At 41.2% G+C, this 25737-nt stretch overlaps 2 protein-coding genes and 1 pseudogene across 2 annotated transcripts in view; 2 read left to right on the top strand and 1 right to left on the bottom strand.

The window, feature by feature from the left end:
* Positions 1–3573, bottom strand: part of LOC139740612 (SWI/SNF-related matrix-associated actin-dependent regulator of chromatin subfamily D member 1-like) — a 272207-nt pseudogene extending 268634 nt beyond the window's left edge.
* Positions 3574–5143: 1570 nt separating this feature from the next.
* Positions 5144–6368, top strand: LOC139740178 (uncharacterized). Its single transcript, XM_071650768.1, has one exon. It carries the CDS (start codon positions 5430–5432, stop codon positions 6366–6368), a length of 939 nt encoding a protein of 312 aa, XP_071506869.1. The 5' UTR covers positions 5144–5429.
* Positions 6369–14085: 7717 nt separating this feature from the next.
* The window catches only part of LOC139740601 (UPF0538 protein C2orf76 homolog), a 33212-nt gene continuing 21560 nt past the window's right edge, over positions 14086–25737 (top strand). Inside the window, exons 1-4 of the mRNA XM_071651190.1 lie at positions 14086–14338; positions 14909–14997; positions 21485–21566; positions 24536–24674. Coding sequence (XP_071507291.1) covers positions 14200–14338; positions 14909–14997; positions 21485–21566; positions 24536–24612 — 387 coding nt within the window. The 5' untranslated portion in view covers positions 14086–14199 and the 3' untranslated portion in view covers positions 24613–24674. The remainder of the gene's footprint in view (positions 14339–14908; positions 14998–21484; positions 21567–24535; positions 24675–25737) is intronic.

The raw sequence follows: 25737 nt of genomic DNA, 5'->3' as shown, positions 1-25737 counted from the left end.
CTATTCGATACGCGCGTGCTCCGCGATCTTCTGCTGAACGCCTTCATTTGGCTCGCGAACATTGCGTAAGCGCCAAGTGTTAGTCCCATTGCGAAAGCATGTGAAAAGGGCCGGCGCACGTGCACTGACCACGAACAGGGATCGCAGTTGTGGCGGCGCGGTGTTGCTGTTGTCTTTCTCATATTTTTTGTATTTTTTCGATTGTAACATCCACTTTCGAAAAAAATGGCGGCCCACATCGGCTTGCGAAAGTTCTATTTCTATGTGAGGACATGTATTCAAAATCCATGAACATCGGGAAAATGACAAAAAAAATCCAGTTTCTCAGACCCCTTGTTCATTAACTGTATTAAGAAGTACCGAAAATGAAATTTTGGATGCGAGATGTCATCATTTATGTGAAAATATTTCACTTTGGTTGGAGATTTTGCCAATGTCATCGGTTGATTTTTGTAGATTAGCACTAGTAGCAGTGTGTTAGTGAATGTGTGTTATACATGTATAGAGTATGTCGCTGTGTTCAGCGTACCAAATATGCTGTATGTAGTGGCCGCGAACCGGCGTCTGGCCGCGAACTGGGACATTTACTCTAGTGATAAATGGTGAGATTTAGGCAGATATATCAGAATATCCATGTGGCGTACGGCGGTATGTCATGACTTCGAAGCATGGGCATATATTGACCGAAAGATCGATCTGTATCTGTCCGTCGGGGAATGTTCCGCGGAGACTACGTCTGGCTTCACGGATCCCCTCCGCATACAGACCGAAGTCAATGATTGCGGCTCCTGTGTGGAGCAGTCGCGCACAGATCAAACGTTAATAAAAACCAAATTTCAGACAGCTTTTTTACATTCAAACAAGTTTGACATGACATGACACATTATGCAGCAATATTTGGGATAAATTTCTCACATTGTGCAATCGAAATACTCACATAAATTCCGTTATCATAACGCAGAAATTTTATCGATATCGCAACATCGCCGTTCGCGAGCAGTAAGTCGCCATTTTGAATCTGTAAGCCTATCACATGCGAGGTACGTGTTTTAGTAAAACAAACACGTAGAAACTACCTCGCATGTGATTGGCTAATATATTCATAGTGTATGTTTCTGCAGTTTGAATGTGACGACGCGACAGGCTGTGTTTTACGTTGAAAATTCTACTAAAATGTTGGATTATTCATTAATCTGGTGAGTGCAGTGTATTCTTAAAAAGCTAATTTCATTATGCAAGCTTAAATTTGCCGACCTAGGGCCGTAAATTAGACGCAATCGAGAAGGGTGAGGTACCTCACCCAATTTTCCATAGAGACAGTGGTTAAGAACATCCACACAGCAATGGGTACCGATACCTTCCGTCTGTCTACGGAGGACAGCGTTAATGGCAAAATATAAAAGAGTCCTCCGGACAGACGGATCTTTCTGTCTAGGGCATATATTACAAATGGGGGCGCTAGTGTACTTTCGCACCTGTTTGTCAAATGACCTCCAAACATGCACAAACTCACCCTAGTTATTCAGTAACCTAAATACTTGCATCTGAGTGAGATTCAAGTCCAGTAGAAATGAAATTTTCACCATGTTGTCACTTATATTCTTCTCGGAATAATCTCGATCGCAGCTACTCGCTCGGCGATAACTGCGTTGCACAGGAGCAGACAGCGCAGCACGATGTACAAAACACACGGCAACGCAGCAGCGAGCACCGCGATTCATCTTAATGTCGCTATCTCATAGTGACCACGGCAAGTTTTTCTATGGTGTCTTTAAAAAGATAATACTTTTCCACCTTTCTCTTGGCTTCTACCGAGTCGCGGCATAGCGATTTAGGATTGGAGTTGTTCATATTGTGTGTGTGTTTGTGTGTGTGTTTTGTTTTACATGTATATACAAAATTCTTGATTTACCTTAATTTACCATGATGTTGAATCAAGGTAAATCAAGAATTTTATATTTGATATTGACAATGTGGAATTTTAGTATACTAGTATTAGTGTTATTTTGCAATGAAATAATTTGTATATTAATGTTTATATGAAAAAGAAAGAAAAATAAAAGATTGACAAAGACAAAAAAGGTGTGTGTGTGTGTGTGTGTGTATGTTAATTGGTGTGAATGAAAGAAGATTGTGAAAATGTGATAAGACAAGGGTGAAGAATATAAGGGAAAGGCTAGGAAGAGGGGGAAAGGAAATACAAGAAAAGATACACTAGCAGGCTAGTGTATCAAAAAGTTAAACCCTCAAAAAATAAAACGAAAGGTTTACAAAATGGAGAGTTCATTAAAAGAGAAGAGGAAAGCAATTACTACAAAGAAATACAAATTGAAAACAAAGATGAATCAAACCTGGATGAGAGCAAAGATGAATATGAAGACAAGAAAGAATTATACAGATTGAAAAGGAAATAAAGGGAAAAAAAAGAATTATTAGAACGACATGTAAGAAAAATATTGGAGAGGATAGAGAGGAAAGGCCCTCGTAGTTGGAGGGAAAAACAACCCATGAAGGAAACAAAAAACAGGCAGAAAGTAGATCTATACAGTTGAGTTAAAAAGGAAATTGAGAAAGATAGAGAAGAGAAAAATCACAAAGAAATGATTGCTAGGAAGGAAGGGGGAATACATTCTACCTGAAAATAAAAGAAGAAAAGAGAGAAAAGAAAGAGAAAGATATAAGTGACAGCATACACTCGCGCACGCGCTCATTCAACCGCCGCCATGAAGCTACAACAGCTAACGGAAGACTTGGCCGAGGACAAGGAAAAAAACAAATTTTAGCTTTTCAACGACACCATAGAAAAAGCCGCTCTGTCGCTACATTCAGACCAATTCGTACAGAGCAGAGCAGCAGCTCCAGCGAATAGCGATCTTGTTAGATTTTCCAATGATTTGAAAGCGCTAAAAGTGTAAAAACTTAACGTATATTCGACTTTGGAGACTCAGATGGAAGTATTTTAGGTTACTGAATAACCAGGGTGAGTTTGTGCATGTTTGGAGGTCGTTTGACAAACAGGTGCGAAAGTACACTAGCGCCCAAATGGGGTCAAACGATGGGTGAAGTGCAGGCGTTTGAATCACGCTCGGAATTGCTTCCGCAATTAGGCGGTTAAAAAATGGGCAACTTGGAACTTGTAAATTGTATAGAGTTGTAAAACTTCCAGTTATTGCTTGGGGTTTTTGTTTTTATTGTTGCGATTTGTTGTTGTTGTTGTTGTTGTTGTTGTTGTTAACGGGTGGAACAGGAGGTGCTAGATGGATGGCTAGGGCAGCTTTGCAGTTGACTTGTTTGATTAATTTGTGACCAGAAGAAAAGCCAATTCAAAAACATTACATGAAATGGCATATATGGGACTACGATTATTGTTCCGCTACAATTTTTTATGGGAAAAAGAAGGCGGCAGAGGACTATTTGCATATGAATTTAGAAGTCAAAATGCCAATTCGTACTTACAGGAAAATTAGATGATGGATACTGCCTCATCCCTGGTGGTCCAGGTTGCTGCTGATGTTGATTAAATCGTTGTTGTTGCATGTTGGACGGCATTCCTGACCCATACGGACTAGACGCCATTTTCCGCTCCTTGTTCACGCTGTGTGTGGCTTCACCCACTTGGCAATGGGGGTTAATTTTTTTATTTTCACCTATATTTATGATTTTTTTTATATGTCAACATATGACACATCTTCAATGATACTTTACTAATTCAATTAATACATTTTTTATTATATGTTGGGATTTGTTTTAAAATGTGCCATCAGATTAGGCTCGTTGTTAATAGATATCACCTATGCAAAAATGAAGTAGTCCACATCTTGTACTTTCTTTGTACACAGGTACATACGGTTATTCCCCTACCTATAGAGCTCTGCTATCGACTTCGACTAGGCATGCTCCATGTGCGATTGTACATATGTACCTCTCTGCACTGCGGCGGCATGCATGCGACGTAGTAAAGTGGCTGTTCCAGCAGAACGGGAAGTAAACATTGTGACTTGAGTGAGCAGAGGAGACTTGATTGCTGTATTTTTATGTTTTTTGTGTGTACCTAATACTGCTAGTCTTGTCTAGTTGCTTTGCTCTTGAGTCTTGGATGTAGTGGAGGATTGCTGCTTTGAAGGAGTCCTTGTTGTTTGTGATGCCAGTGACTGTCAGTGAGTGGGTGGATACATGGACATTGCCATTGGTTGGTGGAAGTGTGTTCCAATCTGTGATAGTAGTTCTTGAAATGAATGAGTAAATTATTTGTAATTCACTAAATGTAACGTTAGTATACAAATTAGTGGAAAAAGTTAGTATACAAATGACGCACAGGTCTGAGATGAGTGCGTCAGTCGGAATTGTGTGCATAAGGTAACTATGGAATGCTTAACCCACGAGGCGAAGCCAAGTGGGTTTAGGCTAAATTCCATAAAGTTACTGCATGCACACTTTATTCCGCCTGACGCACGAAAAGACATGTGTGTCATCTGTGTTGTAATAGAATGGGTGATTTTCTTGCCAAAAACCCATTTTTCTATTGTGTTACCCGATGACAAATTTACTGGATGCATTTCCTTTGCTGGCTTGCCATAAACGAGAGCCGAAAACCATGCATCAGTTTTTACTGGATGCATGGTTTTTCTTCAGAACCATGCATCCAGTTGTAGCAGCACAATGAGTCACACTTTCATTTTCTCGCGCTACTAAGAATTGTTTTCGTCCACTCGCTGACCATATCCGCTAGTGGTCACTCTACGGCGTAATACAAGCACATTTTTACGACCGCTCTGGCCCTCCGTATCGCGAGCACTCATATATTATCATCTGTCACATTCCTCGCGAACAGCGTAACTTCACCTCCGGTCACTCCTACGGTCACCATGACAACGCGAGATGGACATCATTTCTAACCAATCTCCTTCTTTCTTCGCTCCACTTCTCGAAGAAGTTTCGCACGCGTGTTACAACTCTCCATTCACAAAAATCAACTTTTCACGCACACGACACTTCTTGACCAGCTTTCGACGTGAAAGCACGAAAACGCCAAGTTGTCAACTCGCCAAACTTCATCATCAAACATCGGACTCGCGAACTTCTCTCTCTCTCTCAATCTGTCTATCTCTATTTTCCCTCTCTAACTTCGCCGTCTTCTGGAGCATTCTACATTGTGCTACTTCGCCTTATTTACTGAAATTATACTGTGTGTCGCGTTATGTTTTTGTGTATATACCAAACGGGAAAGTGCAATAACTGAACTCTCAATTGGAGGACCATTTCCTGCAACAGCATCGACTCCAGGCGCAGCTCGGCAGCACGGGAGATATTGTGTTATAAAATCAACGAATGGTGAGTAGAAGGATACATTTTCTACGTTCTATTAACATCCTACTACGAAATCCCTTCACTGGTGACCCCGACGTGATCTAATTCATCTCCCCGCCACTATGACCGACCCCTCGCAAGCGCCTGTTGAGCCCGTTCAGCCCCCGATTGATGACGCGACTTCGAAACCATCCACTGACATCGCTGTCGATAACGCCGCCGTAGCAAACATAAAGCTGCCGCCCTACTGGCCACAAGACCCGTTGGTGTGGTTCGCGCAGGTTGAGGCCCAATTCACAACTCGCCGCATTACCAAGGAAGACTCAAAATATGCCTATGTGGTTTCTTCTCTTTCCCCCGACATCGCCCAGGAGGTGCGCGATCTCCTCATCACAAAGCCTGCCGCACAGCCATACACCACGCTGAAGACAGCACTCGTCGCGCGGACATCCGAGACGGAGCAGCGTAGACTACAGCAGCTCTTGACGGAGGAAGAACTGGGGGATAGGAAGCCGACCCAACTCCTCCGTCGGATGAAACAGCTGCTTGGTGATCGCGTGCTCGAAGACAGCATTCTTCGGCAGCTGTTCGTCCAGCGCATGCCGACAAACGTGCAACAAATACTGGCATCGTCTAGCGATTCGCTGACTGTCACACAGTTAGCGGAGCTCGCCGACCGCATCCTAGCCGTCACAGCGCCTAGTTTTGTCAATGCCATGGCAGCCCCACCCCAAACAACACCCACGCCCAATCAACACCTCCAGGACCAAATACACCGTTTAACAATGCAGGTGGAAACTCTAACAATGCAGCTTCGTAACCGTGAGCGGAGCCGTAGTCGAGGTCGGTCGGCCACACGCAGAAACCGACAGCATACCTCGCGTGGTAGCAGCCCTGCCGTACCTGCTCAGACGCCTGCTTCAGACAATGGTGAGTGCTGGTACCATCAAACCTACGGAGAGAACGCTCGCCGTTGTCAACCACCTTGTCGACGACAACCGTCTTCCGCTCATCAACCGCCCGCTGCCACGACCCAGGGAAACGAGCAAGCCAGCGCCTAATGGCGACAAGCAGCGCTGGTTCACACTCACACAGTCGCCTCTTCTACATTTCGGACAAGAACACCGGCACGCAGTTCCTCGTCGACACCGGCGCGGAAGTCAGTGTTCTTCCCCCTTCCCCGGCTGAGAGGCGAGTGCAATCAAACACAATCAAACTACAGGCCGCAAACCAGTCACAAATGACGACATACGGCGAACGCTCCCTAACGCTAAATCTCGGACTGCGACGCGTGTGTCGATGGATTTTCGTACTCGCAGACGTGCCCACACCCATATTAGGAGCCGACTTCCTACGGCATTTCGGTCTGCTAGTCGACGTCAAGCGACACAAACTGATAGATGGAACCACTAATCTTTCAGTCAGCGGCGTCGTCACCGAACCGTCGGCAACGTCCCTCAGTCTCAAAATGCTACGCTCCACCGGCACTCGCTTCGACGCCCTAATTCAGCAACATCCATCAATCACACAACCAGTATACACACCGGCGAGCGTCAAACACTCAGTCACCCATCACATTGAGACTCGAGGTCCCCCCGTCTCCGCTCGACCACGCCGGCTCGCATCAGACCGCCTCGAAGCAGCTAGAGAGGAATTTAGCCACATGCTCGAGCTCGGCATCGTCACGCAATCGAAAAGCAACTGGTCTTCGCCCCTCCACATGGTGCCGAAAAAGACCTCCGGCGATTGGCGACCATGTGGCGATTACCGCGCCCTCAACCGACAAACAGTCCCCGATCGTTACCCCATTCCCCACCTACAAGACTTTGCAGCAAATCTTGATGGCATGACAGTATTTTCCAAACTCGACCTCGTTAAGGCGTACCATCAAATTCCCGTTCATCCGGCTGACGTTCACAAAACCGCCATCACCACGCCCTTCGGTCTGTTTGAATATGCTCGCATGCCTTTTGGACTTCGCAACGCAGCGCAGACCTTTCAACGCTTCATGGACGAAGTACTGCGTGGGCTTCCATTCGCCTACGTGTACGTGGACGACGTCCTTGTCGCAAGCTGCTCACACGAGGAACACGAAAAACACCTGAACATTGTGTTTTCACGCTTCTCTGAGTATGGCATCGTCATCAACCCAGCCAAATGCCAACTCGGCGTGCCATCCCTCCACTTCCTCGGCCACGTTGTCGATCACCACGGCATCTCTCCTCTGCCAGACAAGATCAAAGCAATTCAAGACCTCCCAGCCCCTACTTCACTTCGCAAGCTGCGAGAATTTCTAGGTCTCGTCAACTTCTACCGGAGATTTCTCCCTCGATGCGCTGATTTAATGCAACCACTCACCGACAAGTTGAAAAATGCTAAAAGGAAAAATCAGCCCATCTCGCTCAGCGACGACGAACTTTCCTCATTCCATGCAGTCAAAGCAGCGCTTTCACAAGCCACCATGCTTGTTCACCCGCAGATGGATGCACCCCTCTGTCTCCTCACAGACGCGTCGGACGTCGGCGTCGGCGGTGTACTCCAGCAATGCATCGACGGTACATGGCAACCTCTCACGTTTTTTTCTAAACGACTACAGCCAGCTGAAACTCGCTACAGTGCGTTTGGACGAGAGCTGCTCGCCATCTACCTGTGCATCAAACACTTCCGTCACATGCTCAAGGGAAGACAATTCATCGTGTACACCGACCACAAGCCTCTCACCCACTCTCTCCACGGCCGTCCCGACAGATACTCGCCACGAGAAATTCGTCAGCTCGACTTCATTTCCCAGTTCACGACCGACATCCGCCACATCTCAGGCAAACGGAACACAGCTGCTGACGCACTCTCTCGAGCTTTCATCAACAATGTAAGCACTACCCCCATCGACTTCAACATCATTGCCCTCGCCCAAGAGCACGACGAGGAACTCAAACGACTCACGACTGACAGTTCACTCAAACTCTCACCAGTGCCAATCCCCTCATCAGACCGCACGATATTATGTGATTTGTCAACTGGATTTCCTCGTCCATACATCCCAGCCCCTCATCGCAAGGCAATCTTTCACTCCCTTCATCAACTCTCTCATCCAGGAGTAAGAGCAACGCAGAAACTGGTCACTGACAGATTTGTTTGGAACGGCATCAATCGTGACGTTCGTTCATGGGCCAAAACATGTCTACAGTGCCAACGCAGCAAAATTCATCGCCACAACAAAGCACCCCTCGGCACTTTCTCATCGCCCGATGCACGATTCGACCACGTACACATCGACATCGTCGGCCCACTCCCTACATCCAACGGTCACACATACCTCCTCACATGTGTCGATCGATTCACGCGATGGCCAGAAGCCTTCCCCATGAGCGACATCACAGCCAAAACAGTCGCTCGAGTCTTCGTCACTCACTGGGTCGCACGATTTGGCGCACCATCGACCATCACAACAGACAGAGGTCGCCAATTTGAATCCAATCTCTTCAACGCTCTCACTACGCAACTCGGATCCACTCGCATTCGCACAACGGCATACCATCCGACATCGAACGGCCTCGTCGAACGCCTGCATCGTCAACTCAAAGCCTCTCTCATGGCACACGACCACGCCAAATGGACCGAGACACTACCACTCGTTCTCCTCGGCATTCGGACCGCAGTGAAGACAGACATAGGCTGCTCAGCTGCAGAGCTTGTCTATGGGACAACGCTACGACTACCAGGCCAGTGCATCACCAAGCACGAACAGACCACGACGGACATCGACCCTTCCGACTACGTCCAACGTCTACATAAGTTCATGCAGGACATGCACCCGCCATCAACACGCACTCAACACAAACCGACATTCATACACAACGACCTCAACACATCTACACATGTTTTCATTCGCGATGACACCGTGAGAAAACCACTACAACACCCATACAGAGGTCCCTTTCCAGTCATTCGGCGTGCTGACAAGTTTTTCGTGATCGACTACCACGGCAAACACGACACCGTCAGCATCGACCGCTTGAAACCAGCATTCATAGAAACGGACATCATTCCCGAGCCATTGCCTCGCCGCACCACACGACCGCCCGTGACTACAAACACTCAACGCACGACACAACCTGCCACGCCCCCTTCCAACCCACCTCGCACCCCCACCTCACTCTCCAACCAAACGACCACGGAAATCAAGAAAACACGCTCCGGTCGTCACGTGCGATTTCCCACAAAATACGTCGACTACTGTGATAACGGTTGAAGAGACAATTTTGTTTCTTACGAATCCAGCTTGTTGTTTTCTAAGTCATTGTACATATTATTTTGTTACTCTCGCTCACCTGCGAACATTCTACTCTATTTTTTTACACTCATCGATTGCTCCTGCATCTCATTTCGCAGCAATCTAGGGGGGAGCTACTTGTAGCAGCACAATGAGTCACACTTTCATTTTCTCGCACTACTAAGAATTGTTTTCGTCCACTCGCTGACCATATCCGCTAGTGGTCACTCTACGGCGTAATACAAGCACATTTTTAAGACCGCTCTGGCCCTCCGTATTGCAAGCACTCACATATTATCATCTGTCACATTCCTCGCGAACAGCGTAACTTCACCTCCGGTCACTCCTACGGTCACCATGACAACGCGAGATGGACATCATTTCTAACCAATCTCCTTCTTTCTTCGCTCCACTTCTCGAAGAAGTTTCGCACGCGTGTTACAACTCTCCATTCACAAAAATCAACTTTTCACGCACACGACACTTCTTGACCAGCTTTCGACGTGAAAGCACGAAAACGCCAAGTTGTCAACTCGCCAAACTTCATCATCAAACATCGGACTCGCGAACTTCTCTCTCTCTCTCAATCTGTCTATCTCTATTTTCCCTCTCTAACTTCGCCGTCTTCTGGAGCATTCTACATTGTGCTACTTCGCCTTATTTACTGAAATTATACTGTGTGTCGCGTTATGTTTTTGTGTATATACCAAACGGGAAAGTGCAATAACTGAACTCTCAATTGGAGGACCATTTCCTGCAACAGCATCGACTCCAGGCGCAGCTCGGCAGCACGGGAGATATTGTGTTATAAAATCAACGAATGGTGAGTAGAAGGATACATTTTCTACGTTCTATTAACATCCTACTACGAAATCCCTTCACAGTAAAAACAGATGCATGATTGTTTTGTTAGCCAATAGGCATCTTGTACTGAGTGCGCGAACACTTGCTTAGTGCGCGAACCTTTGTTACAAGTGCGCGTACTCTTGCTTCAAGTGCGTGATAACATGTTTACCACTGTGACTCAGCGTGCGGCCAGTACAAAATCAACACATAGCTCTCGACCAATGAGATCGCAGGATTCTCGCTACCCATTCTATAACACTAACAGTTTTTGTTCGTGGGGATTTGGATATATGATAAAGCATGAGAAGATCTATGATTGGCATTGGATTTAAAAGTCATACAAGGTTACATCACATTACATGGCATCACGTTGCCATTGCCATATTGGCAATGCTGACTCGCCAATGGAACATTTGCAGTTTTTTTAATGGCAAAATATTCTGCCACATAATGTGACATATATTGATGGCCACAAAACTGAAGGGCCTACTGGCAAAATCATGAAATAGGCCCTACTGCAGTGTGCGTGCATCCGCGTCCTATGGTTCTATGTATCTATGGTTAAGTTAGTCGAGGGACATTAGGAAGTCTCCTGAGAATAAAAGCGAGAAAGAAAATAAACAACTTACTAGAGGGGAAAAAAGGAAAGAAGGAAGGACAGGGAATAGTTTTCCTGGTATCACTTCGCAATATGCAATGCATTTTTACACCACTGCTACACAAACTAACTTTTGTATAGCAGTTTTCTTCTGTAGAAGTTTACAGGATACCATTTGATATATTGTTCATCAGCTGAAATTGCTAATCAAATTTGAGTTGTAAAATTATTCCCTGAAGGATGGAAGATGCTGTGCTGCGGAATTCGGCCCCACTGTGACCTTCGGTATCTATCATGTGTAAACGTTGTTTGATGGGGCTGCATTCACAAGTATTGTACTAATTACTATGCAGGGGTGTATCCAGGATTTTTTCTGGGGGGGTCGTAATCAAAATTTTTGGACCTTTACCTTTTGCGAGGGAGCGGAGCGACCGAGCGGGGGAGGGTGTAGGAGGGGGGTGTCCCCCCTCCAACAGTAGGGAGTTTTTGAATTTTATATCTTAAAATGGGGCCATTTGGTGCATACAAAAGTGACTTTTTCGGCATGGCAGTGCGGCTTAGAAATAAGTTACATGTAATTTACGAGGTTTTTGCCAATTTGCTGGAACACCACCTGGTCCCTTTTTTGTTTCCTGTTGTAGGCCTATATAGGGTAAAAAGCTATGAAAGAAAGCTCCACCTCTGCGTATGTACCGTTGAATGCCACACAGTGGGGCTGAATTTATGAGTATAATGGGAAAGCCGCAGTAGTATCAGTACAGACAGGCAGTGGTGGGGCCTATTTCATGAGTTCGCTGACCTACATAGAGGAAGAACAGTTTTGTGTTTAATAGTAATAAATTAACAATGGAAAAATCTTATGTATTTAAGATATGATCATCTTACTTTTTAGTGCAAAAAAAAAATGATAAAAAGAATGCAGTAGTACTAGTACTTAGCCAGTCATGATCATAAGAGCCTAAACTCTTTTGAATAACGTAAAAGCCTCAAGTTCAATTTATGTGATTAAGATTAAAAAAAGGTTTGGTAGCATGGAGATTAGTTCAACAGGAAGGCTGGCCTGATTAGGATTTATTCAGTTCAAAAATCCTTGTAATGAACTGTGACACAGCTTTTATCGCTGATCTCTTAGTCTGTGTAAGTACACACACGGCCAAAGAATCTTGATGGAGATCTCTTTAATTGGGCCACCATTATCTCCCCACATGTACTGTACTACTGCCATGTCTTTAAAAAGATTTACTTCCATTCATCATACACAACAGATGATTGTTACAGTACAAACAAACATTGTGAAGATAACAAACAAAATGTAAGTGTACACTGATCTCATTGAAATAAGAAGAGGGACAATAATGAAAAAAATCTAACAATACCCCCCCCCCTAAAAAAAAAAAAAAAAACACTCATTACTGGCTCTTTGTTTTTTTATTGTTTATTTGTTCGGTTATAACGAGATTTCGATATAACGAAAGAAAACTGCCGGTCCTAAGGACTTCATTATAATGGGAGTCCACTGTAGTCTGTTTTAGGGTCATGTTTTGACTATTGACCATTTGCAAAAAGAATATTAGCCACAGCCCTGTCATATAAAAATGTGTAATGTAACAAAGCTTGCAATTTTCAGTACAACTTTGCTCTACTGCATTCCCAATAAACACTTCAAAAGTATAGAAAGTGACGTGGCTTTGGATAACAAAATGTTTTGCAAAAGCATTCATGTGTTGCAGTCTCAGAATAGTGTGGTACTCGGATGTTTACATCATGGCGGTCAAGGAGGTAACGGGCCGCAAATCTTAAGATTCTCACTAGTGGAGTGGTTTTAAAGGAATATTTTGTCAAAATATCAGTGATTTGGTGGCTTGACGAATGTGTTGGTGCTACATGTACTATACAAGCTGAAATTTTCGTTGTGGTTTTATTTTCGTGAATCGCCTTTGAACCGCGAAATAACATGCAAAAATAACAACGTGCAAATAAGTAAGTTCCGTTAGACCCTTTCAACCGCAAAATTAACAACACATGAAAATGTCCTCCAAGTAGCAATTCGCAAAAATATCTGTACGTGAAAATTTCAGCTCGTACAGTACTTTAAAGGGACGCAGTCCTCACGAAATTAAAAAAAAATATGTTTTTGTTGGTACCTCCAATGAACTACTTTCACCAAAAACAAACTTTCAAATCACCAAATAAGCTCGTACATTTTGGTTGAAAAAGTGTGACTCTACATGGTGAATATGCTAATGAGCAAGTCTTGGCGGAGAGTCATAGGTCATCGATGCACAACTCTTTCCAGCGGTGTTCTGCTCGTCATGCATACGCTCCCTAGTTATTTATGAATACATGTTTACTATTTATTTTTATATTAATTGTATATATAAATAAGCTTGAAATATTTTGTTTGAAATAATAAAACCACATATTGTCACATTTTATGAAAAAATCAGATATGATCATTTTGAACACTTAAATTGGTTTTCTGAGGCACGGCTGTGAACTTGAGAGTAGGGCGTCAATGACGTTGCACCTTTTGGCAGGCTCTTACACGATCGCTTGCAGGAATTATTTTTTTTAGAATTTTTGATGTCCACGCGTATAAATTGGTGAAAGGTTATATTACTCTTCTTAATTATCAGTACAGTGAAAATCTCAGGACTGCTTCCCTTTAAAATCATCTGGTATTGCCTGGACCACCAAGAAGAGCACTTTGTTTTTCATTTTCAGACACATGAAACGAACTATCAAAGTATTATTGAGCCATATAATGGCAATTACATGCTGTATGTAAGCTATAGGGCCTATCGGTAGTTTCCATTATGAAAAGTATCCATGAACATGGTTTGCTGAGTAGATACTTTGACCTTTTGGGGACAAGACCCGAGTATACTCAGGCAAGTATCTATTGAAAATGTGTGTTGTAGCACAATCACCCTGTTCTCAATGGGATAAGGTAGGGAATAGGTGACATACAGTTGTAAGAATTGTTCAGGTGATCAAAGATAGAAAATGTATCATTGTGTACATTTCCCTTGCTCTATTCTCTCTTGTGTCTTCTAGCCAGAATTAAACCGTGTTCTTGGGATGTAGGTGAGAGGTAATACTGGTGTGACCATCTCTAGTGGACAGGAGTAGCAAGCTGTTGATTTCTGTGGTCATCCCCTCATACCAGCAGACCATGGACGGAGAGGGGGGAGGAGTTATTGTCACTGTTCGGCTCATCCGTTCCTTCCAACATCGCAACATCAAGCATGTCGTCTTCAACCACTTAAATCTGGATACTACAGTAGAAGCATTCATGGCTCAGGTTTTAGAAGGTGAACCATTGTGACATTGTCCTTTTCAAAAGAGAATGAAATAGATTCTTTAAAAAAAGAACAAAGCAGGCTGTTTCCCTATCCTACCGCTACGAGTACATGTGTAGGTCCAACTCTATTTGTACCATATGTGGCACTTTTCTTTTCTTTCTTAGAATTTAGAGAAAATTGCAACATAATGAGGTGAGTTAATCTTGTTAAATTCTTCAAGTTAGAAGTGCTTCTAGTATCAAACAGTTCTATAATGTGCAAAGTACTTGGAAACCTTGTTTTACATACATAACTCTTTAAGGAGATATAAATGTCTCTCCCTTTGAAAATAAGGACAAGCAAAAATATAGTAAAATTCATCAACTATGTATGAAGACAAGCATTGCGTATCACAGTGTAGTGTGTTTGCATTAAATCAGCCTTTGTTTACAGGTAATTTCTGTGATTTGCACCAGAATGTGCATAAAGTGAAAGTATGCCATAAGATTTATTTGGGTGATTAAAAATTTGTGTGTTCCATGATCTGCCAGTCTCCTTTAAGATGATGAATCTCATGTACCACTCTCTCCCCATCTCTAGATATCAAGACAAGACCTGGTCTCCCTCCCCCACTCAGAAAGCATGCTTACGACACCATGAAGATTGAACACAAGGCCCATGGATCCAAGGTAAGCAGGTGGTTCTCTATTCATTAACACCCTCACAACCAGTGTCTCGGGGTTCCATGACTGTTGTTTTGATAGCTGTGCTTGTGAGAAGCTATGGGTTAAAGAAAATGCACCCTGAATACTGTCAAAGTGGATATTTTCACCAGAGTAATTTTTTGTGCTCGGCAGGGTAAGATGAGTTTTGTGTGTCTTTAATTCCGCGGAATGAAGAGCTCAACCATTGGAACATATATGGCAAGCGAAAATATTCACATTCGCACTAGTTCTTGGTTGAGAGAAAAGCGCGAAGATTTCAACACTGCGAAAATTTCTACTTTTACAGTAGGTTGTTTATGATATTAAAGGACAAGTTCACCTTCATAAACATAAGGATTGAGAAAATGCAACAATATTAGTAGAACACATCAGTGAAAGTTTGAGGAAAATTGCACAATCGATGCAAAAGTTATGAATTTTTTAAATTCTTGTGTTGGGACCGCTGGATGAGGAGACTACTACACCTTGTGAGTCATATGCGTACAACAGTATAAAGAAAATGTAAAAGAAAATTCAACATATTTTCACTTTGTTGGCATAATAAAAGTGCACTTGACTTGCCTCTTTCTAAAGGCAGGGGGAATAATATTACCCATAACATTTGTCGGTAACGAGTCAGGGGAATGTGTACTTTTTTCAAAAGATGGAATTTTGTGAAATTCTCTTTATATTTTCCTTATATTGTTGTACGCATGTGACATCTAAGTTATTCATACACTGCAGTAGTCTTCTCATCCAGCGGGTACTGCACAAAAACTTCAAAAATTCATAACTTTTGAACGGATTGTCTGATTTTCCTCAAACTTTCAATGATGTGTTCTACTAATATTGCTACATTCTCTCAATCCTTATGTTTATGAAGGTGAACTTGTCCTTTAAAGTACATGTGAAACTAAGAATGGCCGGCGCCACATTTTCAAAAGTGGGGGCCCCACTTCTTGGTTTCATCAGCTAACAAGCAAAAAAAAAAAAAAAAAAAAAAGAGAGAAGGCCTTCAGCGCAGCTTGTGGTGCCATTTTCAGGTTTCCTCCGCTGACAAAAAAAAAAGAAAAAAAGAAAGGTCTTCAGCGCAAAAACAGGCCTTACTACACTCACACTTCAAGCTTTCATTCTATTTTCAATGTCACCTCTGGGATTAAAAAAAAAGGGGGGGGGGCCAAAGTGGTGACACCCTATGTATTCCTATGTATGGTGCAAAAGATGTGGGGGGGGGGGCCCTTTTGTATTAAAAATTGTACTTTGTTGATTAGTCATTTTGTATGAAAAAGAGTTGTATTTTGTTGATTAGTAATTTGTAAGTGTTGCTAGATGATAAAGTCGTAATCTTTTCAAATGTTTTCGATTTTATTTGTTCATTTGTTTTTTGTTTTTTGTTGATATTGTCGAACACTATTGTTGCTGTTGATGTGTGTGTGTGTGTGTGTGTGTGTATGTGTGTGTGTGCAGAAGGATTATAATTAGTGCTCTTCATTAGTTACCAGAATTAACCCATGTGAGGATGAGCTCGTTTTGCTATAAAACATGCATTTCCCATAGACACCTGCCTCACAGTACTCGGGACTAGTCTTTCATATGTAATAAGTAGTAAGCCCTATATTTGTGACCGTGCATCACAAAACAAACAAAAAGTCGCACACACTGATTTTGCGTGAGTACCAGGTACCGAAAATAAGTGAAATGGGTCAACCTAGCCGATCTTGACTTTTTCATAATTTCTGAAAGAGCAAGTCTTCTTTTACATTATGCTGAAATTTGGGATCATAAAACGGGCAGGAAAGTGTGTTTTTTTAGCAGTTTATCTCCAACATTTTTGGTAGAATAGTGTGATTAGGTGTGTCTTTAGAGTCCCCTTTTCATTTCTGCAAAACCTTGTACACACTCTTCACTTTCAACTCTGATAACTTTTGAAAGGATAAAGCTACTGCTTTGAAAGGTGGGATTAGTTATGGACAGAATGTGTTAATGAGGCATGCTCAATTTCAGTTTAATCTGATAATCCCTTCATTGTTGTTACTCTGGTGGTTTACTTCCTCTTTTTTGTCCCATTCATCGCACAGCCAGCACGGTTTGGTAAAGATTAAGCGCTTGAATAGACACTGTACTTCAGCGCCTCTTTTCTTAGTTCACACTTTTCCTGATTTCGTGCTTTCTTTCCAATATTTAGATAGGTTAAGAGAGTCCATTTGATTGAGCTATACATCATTTTAAAGCTTAAAGTCTGTTCTTTTAGAATATGGTCTTAACTAAAAATTCATGTCTGGCGACGTTTTGTTTGTTTTGTGGTGCAGGGTCACATTTGTTGTCGAGTAGGTTGTACGCTCCAGCATACTACATGTGAGAGAGGGTGAATGATGAAGAAGTTGGTGTGCCGTTGGACTGGAAAAGCGTGTGAACTTGGCCCAGAAAAGGGTTACGAGATGATAGTTCCACCAGTCTTTTGGAACTAGGAAGCTATGTGATGTAAGATACTCACCCTGTCACCCCAATGACTGAATCTGGGTTAATGAGGTACATGCGCCATCGTCACTACCTTCGTAGATCATGTCAATGAGCGTGTCGCGCAACAAGGTTGCACGACCGAGACCAAATGTTCCATTTTTTTTAATGAGAGAGAGAGTGGGAGAGAAACAGCTTTGTGTTTTGTTCATTGACCTATTTATGCTTTAAAAAGGGCAGGGAGTTCAGGATGGTGCTGTTTTCAGGGAGTCACCTACAGGAGTAACCTTTAGGAGTACTGTACATCAACCAGAAATTTCACATGCATGAAACTTCCAGGAAGTTTGCGAGAAGCAACAATTCAGAGTAAAATGTGCACACCCTTCTTTAAATTTTTTTCATGATCGGCAATTCACAAAAGTTTCATGCTGTCAAAAAGGTTGTCATCTTCAATTCACCATTAAGTTGCATGATATGTGATGTTTATTTGGAGTACTTTAGAATTTGTACACTTGATAGGCAGGGCAGTTCTCTTCTACAGAGTATTTTTAGCAATCTTTGAAGCCTTCTCTGCTGTTATCACAGTTATTCCCAATACTAGTACTTCTGTATGTCTGTTGTTTGTATGATCCAATAACATCATAGTTTGACTGTAGGCACAATTTTAGAAATGAAGTTGAAGGAATTCCCAGAATTTTTTTTTTTTTTTCAGGCATCTTTAACCAGTTGAGGATGGATTGATTTTGGTATAACACGCATTTTCCCTGGACACCTGCCCTGAGTATACTCGGGACTTGTCCTCAACGGGTTAAATGTGTCCTCCAACAACTTTCGAGGAAAACAAACAATCCATTCAAAAGCAGCCTACAAACTTTTAGAGTTTGGAAGAAATCCATGCATTCAAAGATTCAACAATTTCTGATACAAATCGCATCTTCAGTTGTGCAATGATATAAAGGCATTGAATGTAGATAATTCCACAGAATTTAATTATTTATGAGAAGTGTATATCTGTAGTCTGTTGACTTATGACTGGCATGTTATTGTTAAGGGTAATATCATCTTGAATCTCCAGCTATCTGGGGGGCATTTCATGAAGCATTTTGTCCGACAAAGTTGTCGGACAAATTTGCTCTCAGCCAATCAGATGCAAGGATTTCAGTGGCTTGTAACAGCCTGTCAGAAAAATATCTGACCAAAATGCTTCATGAAATGCCCCCCTGAAGGAGATACATGTACAATCGGTATGATTGTAGTCAAGAGTTCTTTCAGTATGCTTCAAAATGAAAATTTCCTTTAAAGTTTCTTTATGTCGTTGCAGTACTCTGACACCAATAACTGTCATGTAGTCTTCTTATCTGGCATTAGTCAGTGGCGGATTCAGTCGGGGACACACCCCCCCCCCCTTTAATTTTGTGAAGGCGCCTCCCTTTACGGACTTCCTGGATCTGCTGCTGTTGGTATTTTAACCAATCTTTTAGAATTAATATCTTTTAGATGGATGGTCCAATTTTGCTCAAAATTCACAGTTAGTGTATTAACTAATGTTTCTTCATTCACTCGATCCTCACTTGGGATGAAATTCCCCTTTAACCTTTTGAGGATGAGTCCCAAGTTGGGCAAGTGTCTCTGGGAAATGTGTGTTGTAGCAAAATTAGCTGATTCTCAATGGGTTAATATTGGCTTGATAGTTTTCTTGCCAATTCTCTCACACTGAATGTAGCCTCAGCCTTGATTGAAGACTGTGGGATGAAAATCGGGGGGGGGGGGGGGGGAGAAGGTATGAATGGAGACACTTTTAAAGGGATGTCATAGTATCGGTTGAGGTGAGGATTGAGCTTCTGACTTTTTGCGAGATACAAAGAAACCACTTGATGAAATGCTACAGAGCATACAATTCTAAGAGGAATTCAAAGTTTATTAGATGAAAAGTGGTTTTGAAATGGCTGAGATATCCAATTATATGCAAAAGTAAAACAAAGCGATCCTAGTAAAAGGTGGATCTCACCTTTTTAAATGGATAGCTTTGTTTTGGATATCTCAGCCATTTCAAAACCAATTTTCATTGAATAAACTTTTAATTCCTTTTAGAATTATGATTCCTAAGACTAAGAGGTTTCTCATCAAATTTCAAAACTTACCGGTATCATAAAAAAACTTTGAAAACCTGAAGCTTCATCTCAACCGAAACTATGCCATCCCTTTAAGGGAGGGGTACAGGATGGAGAAGATGACTTTCATGGGAGGAAAGGTTAAGGGTTAAAGGAAGGAAAACAGATTGTGGGTGGTAGAGGAAGACTTCATCTTCTGGTACCTGCCATATGAATGAGTGAATGATTTTTTTTTTCCCTGCAGAAAATTGGATAAATGATTTCAAGTCTTGTTGGCTTGATAATAATAGACTGAAAGTGACTTCATCACACATTCTGAATCTCTTGTCCAGACTGATTATATAAAAGCCTGGAAATATTAGGATTTGCTGTGGCTGATTTAAAAAAAAAAAAATCAAATGTCACCCTCTGCATGTACAAATGTATTTGTAAGATCTCAATGTTGATCTACATTTTAACAAACATGTTTGAAAAACAAACCAGTTGGATTCGAACTTGTCATCTAAGTACTGTTTTCCGAGCAGCAACACTACCACCTGGCTATCCCTGGTTGCTTCCAGTGACAGAGTGAACTCGGAACAAATGCCCAAGCTTCGAAATTCCGACACTGTTATGTTAACTTTTAAGCATTATTTACCATTTGCGGACGAACAAAAACCAAGCTTTAGTGCTTCAAAATAGTTCTGAAATATAATGTGAGTTAGGGATAGAAACAACCAATATAAGAATGTTAATCAGTATGAGCAATGTTGTGTATTAGTCATTATACAAAATGTGAACGATAGTTGTAATAGAATTGTTTCTAGAATAAACCATCTACAGTTAGATGGTTTATTGAGAAAAATAGTGATACAGTGCACTCCCGTTATAACGAAATGCTCGGGACCGGCAGTTTTCTTTCGTTATAACAAAATTTTGTTATAACCGAACAAATACAATATATAACGAAAACAAGGAAACCATGTATATATATATCATATTCTGTTTGCTGAATACTCATCTTACACTGGAAAGCTATGTGAAATGTGATGGGATAACTGTATTACAATAATAAACGCAAGTTCCCCTCAGAAACTGTGCGTGACACAAGGAGCGAACGCACAGTGGTGTGAAACGTTCACCCATGCAGAGACGCTATAAATGCTTGTTCCGCTACGTATTTTCAAAAGCAATACTCGCATTTCGTTATAACGGAGCACATTTCTTTTGTTTTTCTTTGTCTGTGGCACTCGGAAATGACTTCGTTATAACGGAAATTTTGCTATAACCGTGTTCGTTATAAGCAAATTTTGCACCATAGACTTTAATGGTGATAATTTTTGGACCAGAAGATTTACTTCGTCATAACGAAATTTCGTTATAACCATGTTCGTTGTAACTGGAGTGCACTGTATCTCCTTGTATTTTTGGCTTTATTGCAAAATGTTAATATGGTAGGATGCTTTGTGATACAACTGACCTACATATTTGTGCATCAAATGTGATATAAAACTCAACATTCTTTCAAATACTGCTGCCAATGGTAAGCAGTACCTTTGAATAGTCCAAGGGTTGTACGGAGGGTGACAATTGGTGAAGAGTAGCCATAGCACATTTTCACTCCTCTGTGTTAATAATCTCTTTCTTTCATTTGATATTAGGATTGACAAAATCTATTACCGGTACTGTAAAAGTGGAAATTTTTGCGTATTTCGCACAACCAGATGCTAGCGTGAATATAAAAGCACACAAATGTTTTTGCATGCCATATGTTCCAGTAGTTAATTTCCTGATTCTGCGGAATCAAAAACACACAAAATCCATCTTACCTGGCGAGTGCAAAAAATTACTCACACGAAAATATCCACTTTTAGGTCTCATGTGTTTCTAAGAAGTCTTTCACTGATATATTCAAATCCACACAGACAAGTGACCCAGTGATAAACAAGGACAATGATGAAGACCTGATTCTGAAGCCGGAGAGAACTTTGAAAGCCTGTGGCATTGGTGAGTAAAATGGACCAATGTTAATACGAACCTCCAACTTGCTCATTGGATGCTTCTCCACTCATAGCTGTATCAGGCGTGATAATTTTATATCATATCACTGTGTTTGCGTGTCAGTCAAGCGTTGTATATGACAACTTCAACGGCACTGTAAATTGACAATAGTTACATTCAGACAGTGATCCTTAATCTTGCGGATAAGCTATTGAAACTTCGAAGATGTGCTGTATGGGGCACCAAGTGTTGCACGGTCAATTTCATAAGGAAATCAACTGTGCAACACTTGGCACCCCGTAGACCTTATCCTCAAGGTTAGGGATCACCGTGTGAACGTAACTTTTGAGTCGTACAACTTGTAATGTTAACATTCACAAATTATGAAGATTCTCATGAGAAGCTATTCGTATCTCGGCTCTCAAGAGTACACAGATTTCAGATGTTATTGCTTCAATAGGCACCCTCCTAGACCAATAAATCTGCCTCTTGTTCGGTGGCCTCTTGTTTTAAACTACAGGTGGTAATACAGTCGACCCTCACAACCGACAGATACAATGTATCTTCCATTCACTGTGCTAAAAACAGAGGCCACTGAACAAGAGGCAAATTTAGTCTAAAATACTCCATGCAAAACATCAAGCATTCTAAAGGTAGTCAGCTTAATAAGAGAAGCACACATAACAATTGAAAATGATGTATTTTGACCATTCAGGGCTTATTAAGAGCAGACAGAAAATCGCATCATAGTCGTATGACCTAAATGACTATTTTATATAGGAAAGCAAAAGAAGCCTAACTGAAGTAAATGAAACAGAAATGGTGGGCATTTTCACAGTAATGGGGTCCATTTCAAAGACACTAGGTAATCTTATGTTTCCAATGTGAATATCCCACCAAACACTTTAGCACTGTATAAAGCTCACCTAGGAGAGATAACTTTGTCCAGATTTTGCTCCAAGCAGGCTATCTATAAAAATTTATTTAAAAAAACATAAAAATAGTGAACGTATGTAACAGGTGGACAGACATTTGTGTACTAATGCATGACAGTCAAATTAAATACCTTCTATGGTAAATGAGCTTTTCTTTACTAAAACAACTGATATGGATAAGAAGATACAATATCACCCCCAAAATTTAAATTAACTGTGCACTATAGCACACTTGTAGAAAAAACGAACGTATGTAACATGTGGACAGACGTGGATGTTACATTTTTGTCCGTCCATGTTACATACGTTCAGCCTAAACTCTAGAAATGTACCTTAATGCACAGGTAATTTGATTTCTTTGGATGATGTTATCTCTTATCATCCATATCAGTTCGTTTAGTAAAGAAAGGATCATTTTCCATGGAAGATACTTAATTTGACCGTCATACATTAGTACACCAATGTCTGTCCACCTGTTACATACGTTCACATGAAATTTTCATCTTCAATTTGCAGAAATAAAAAAATATATAAGTGACTCATTTAAAGAAAAAAATATTATTCAGGAATCACTTAAAGCCATTGTATTTCATTTGGAATGTAAAGCACTGTGGATATGTCCGAAACACCAAATGTAACGTTGGGGGGTCCCATTACCTTGAAAATGCCCGGGTATATTCTAAGGGTCCAAAATTTTGTCAAAAACTTTTAAGGGCACCATTGTTTGTACTTTCTGTGTGGGTTTTTTTTTTCTTGATAGTTAAATGCCTATTTGAATTCTGCTCTTGTGTAAAGTGCATAGAGGATTGATTGATGGGTTTTATGTGCAATAGATTGCAGTTATTACTGTTATTACTATTATAATGGTTATTGTTACCCTTTTTACCATTAGCTTTCAGGGTGAGGGGGAATTCCCCAACTCCCTTTTGAAACTGAACTTACCTAAAGAACAATTATGTTTTTGCTGGTATCTCTTTTGGCTACATACGTACAACCATTTGATATGAGCTATTAACCTCTTCAGGATGCCCTCCTTTCCAGCCCAGTCAACAAATAATGGGTCACGCGTTACCCCAGGGTACCGTAGTACCCCGGGTTACCGCGTTGTGTAGTGTTACCTCACGTCCACTCGAGGACAGCTGTAGAGAAATGCATACACTGTGTGTGTGTGTACATAGTCACTCCCATGCCACTGCATGTAATACGATGCATGAATGGCACGCTGTGCTAGCAATAGCGGGTGCTTCAGTGCACTGCAGTGTAGTGGCTAGCGCCGCTAGCTCCAGCACCAAAATAATTTCCACTTTTTGGCAACCCAGGGTTCAACCTTTTTAAAAAAATATTATAATTAAACAAAATGGCTGATTTTCATTTGGTACCCCAGGATACCATTTATGTCATCAAATGCTGATTACTGCATATCGATTTGATATTCTGTCATAAAGGGATTATACAATATTTTGAAGTTCATTGTTGGTAGCATATCACTGGACGCTGTCCCTGGGACAGAGAACTGGTCCAAGTGTTGGGAATATCATGTGAAATGTCATTATAACTACAGAGCTTTTTTGTGTTTGTTTGTTTGTTTGTTTGTTTGTTTGTTTGTTTGTTTGCTTATTTGTTTGTTTTTTCTAGACCAAGTAGAAGGCTACTCTCCCCCCCCCCCCCTTCTCTCTTTGCTCTCTTTCAGAGCTGCCAACTACTTACCAGTTTTACCATATTTAGTATTTTTTTTCTCATCTAGAAGAAGAAAATAAACTTTTGAAATGAAAAAAAAGGACGTGTGTATTATACAGAACTGTATATTGTATAACATTCAATTGTATGTGTGTGTGTGTTTGGCTTAGATCTATATCTGGGATGCTTTTATGTACAATTTCCCCATTGCTCGTAAACTAAAATCTGTTTATTTGTTTGTTCGCTGTATTTTATTATCTCTGAATATGCTTGGACTTGATATGTTTGTTATAGCCAACATGAGCATGGTATGGACCTTTAATTTATGACATTTTAAACGGTTTGTTCATCTTCCTCTCACAGAAAATGAAACTGAGATTTCCTTCTTCAATCGCAAAGAGTATGAGCAGTACAAGTTAGATTCAACAACAGTTTGGTGACAGCAGCCGTCAGTGTGATGAGACAGTGGGAGAGGCATACGCCGTACACCGGTATTCCATGTGTAAGCACCTCTTTTCTATTCTTGTGTAATGGCAGTAATGAAGCTCCATAGTAATTTAAAGCCTGACCATGTTCATTGCCAATAAACGTTTGTTTATATAAATGTTGATCATGTGTTTGTGACTCATCAGTGCTGAAGCCTGATAGAGTCAACAACAATATCAATTATCTGTTTGGGTATTTTGAATATTTTCCAGATCTAAGCTCTTCCTGTAGTGAATGATTTGTCTCCTTTCTTTCCTTTTTTTTTCACTCTATCTCTCTCAGAAAGGGTAAGAAAGCCAGCCACAATATAATGCAGTTTGGAGAAGATTTGCTTTGAAATTAAAGTTATCATTTACCATTTGCAGATGAAACCAAAACCCAGCTTCAGTGTTTCAAAAAAGCTCTAAAATGTGAGTTAGGGATAGAAACAACCAATGTAAAAAATTTGATCAGTATAATTAACGTTCAGTATTGTTACAAGTAAATGTTAACAATAGAAGAAAGTTAATCAATGGCCTTGCCATAGTTGTGCTGGTCCTGAAGCCATTAAATTTTCAAAAGGAATCTACCCTGTGAGAAAATGCCACTTACCTTTTGTGCGCCACTGACAAAATTTGGTCATTAACTGTCGTATGATATGATGTACAGTTCTGTACTTTGAAGACAAATTCCTTTTATTTTCCCGCTGGATTTCCCTTCAAGACAGTCAAATTATAATCAGTGGACAAATGTTTTGTTGTCATTGAATATTCAACAATGTCCCAATAGGCAAACCTGTATTATGAGAGTGACAGTGCATAAGTTACCCAACAATTTTAGGTTTGGTTAGTTTAGAAACTGAAGCTTGTATTAAGGTAAATATCAACAAACTCCATGTAATGGCATATAATTGTATTACCATCCATGAATGATCTTGAAAAGTCTGTGAATTTCCTGGTTGGGATCTTTCTGAACCTTGATAAGTTTGACTCAGTGCCAGCTTATGATGTCCAACTCTGGAAAAAGTGTATTTTTGCCATTTGAGAATGGCCTTAACTCTAAAACAGCTATTCTGATCTTGTTTGTTATACTAATAGGAG

Source organism: Diadema antillarum, unplaced genomic scaffold (assembly GCF_040938485.1).
Source record: "Diadema antillarum isolate AM-2024a unplaced genomic scaffold, OU_Dant_1.0 scf00000030, whole genome shotgun sequence".
Classification (NCBI taxonomy): Eukaryota; Metazoa; Echinodermata; class Echinoidea; order Diadematoida; family Diadematidae; genus Diadema; species Diadema antillarum.
The sequence above is the reverse complement of the archived record's forward strand: the minus strand, read 5'-3'. Positions and strand labels throughout refer to the sequence as shown.

Excerpts from the sequence above, each read along its gene's own strand:
- LOC139740178 (XM_071650768.1), top strand. The coding sequence starts at position 5,430 with ATGACCGACCCCTCGCAAGCGCCTGTTGAGCCCGTTCAGCCCCCGATT.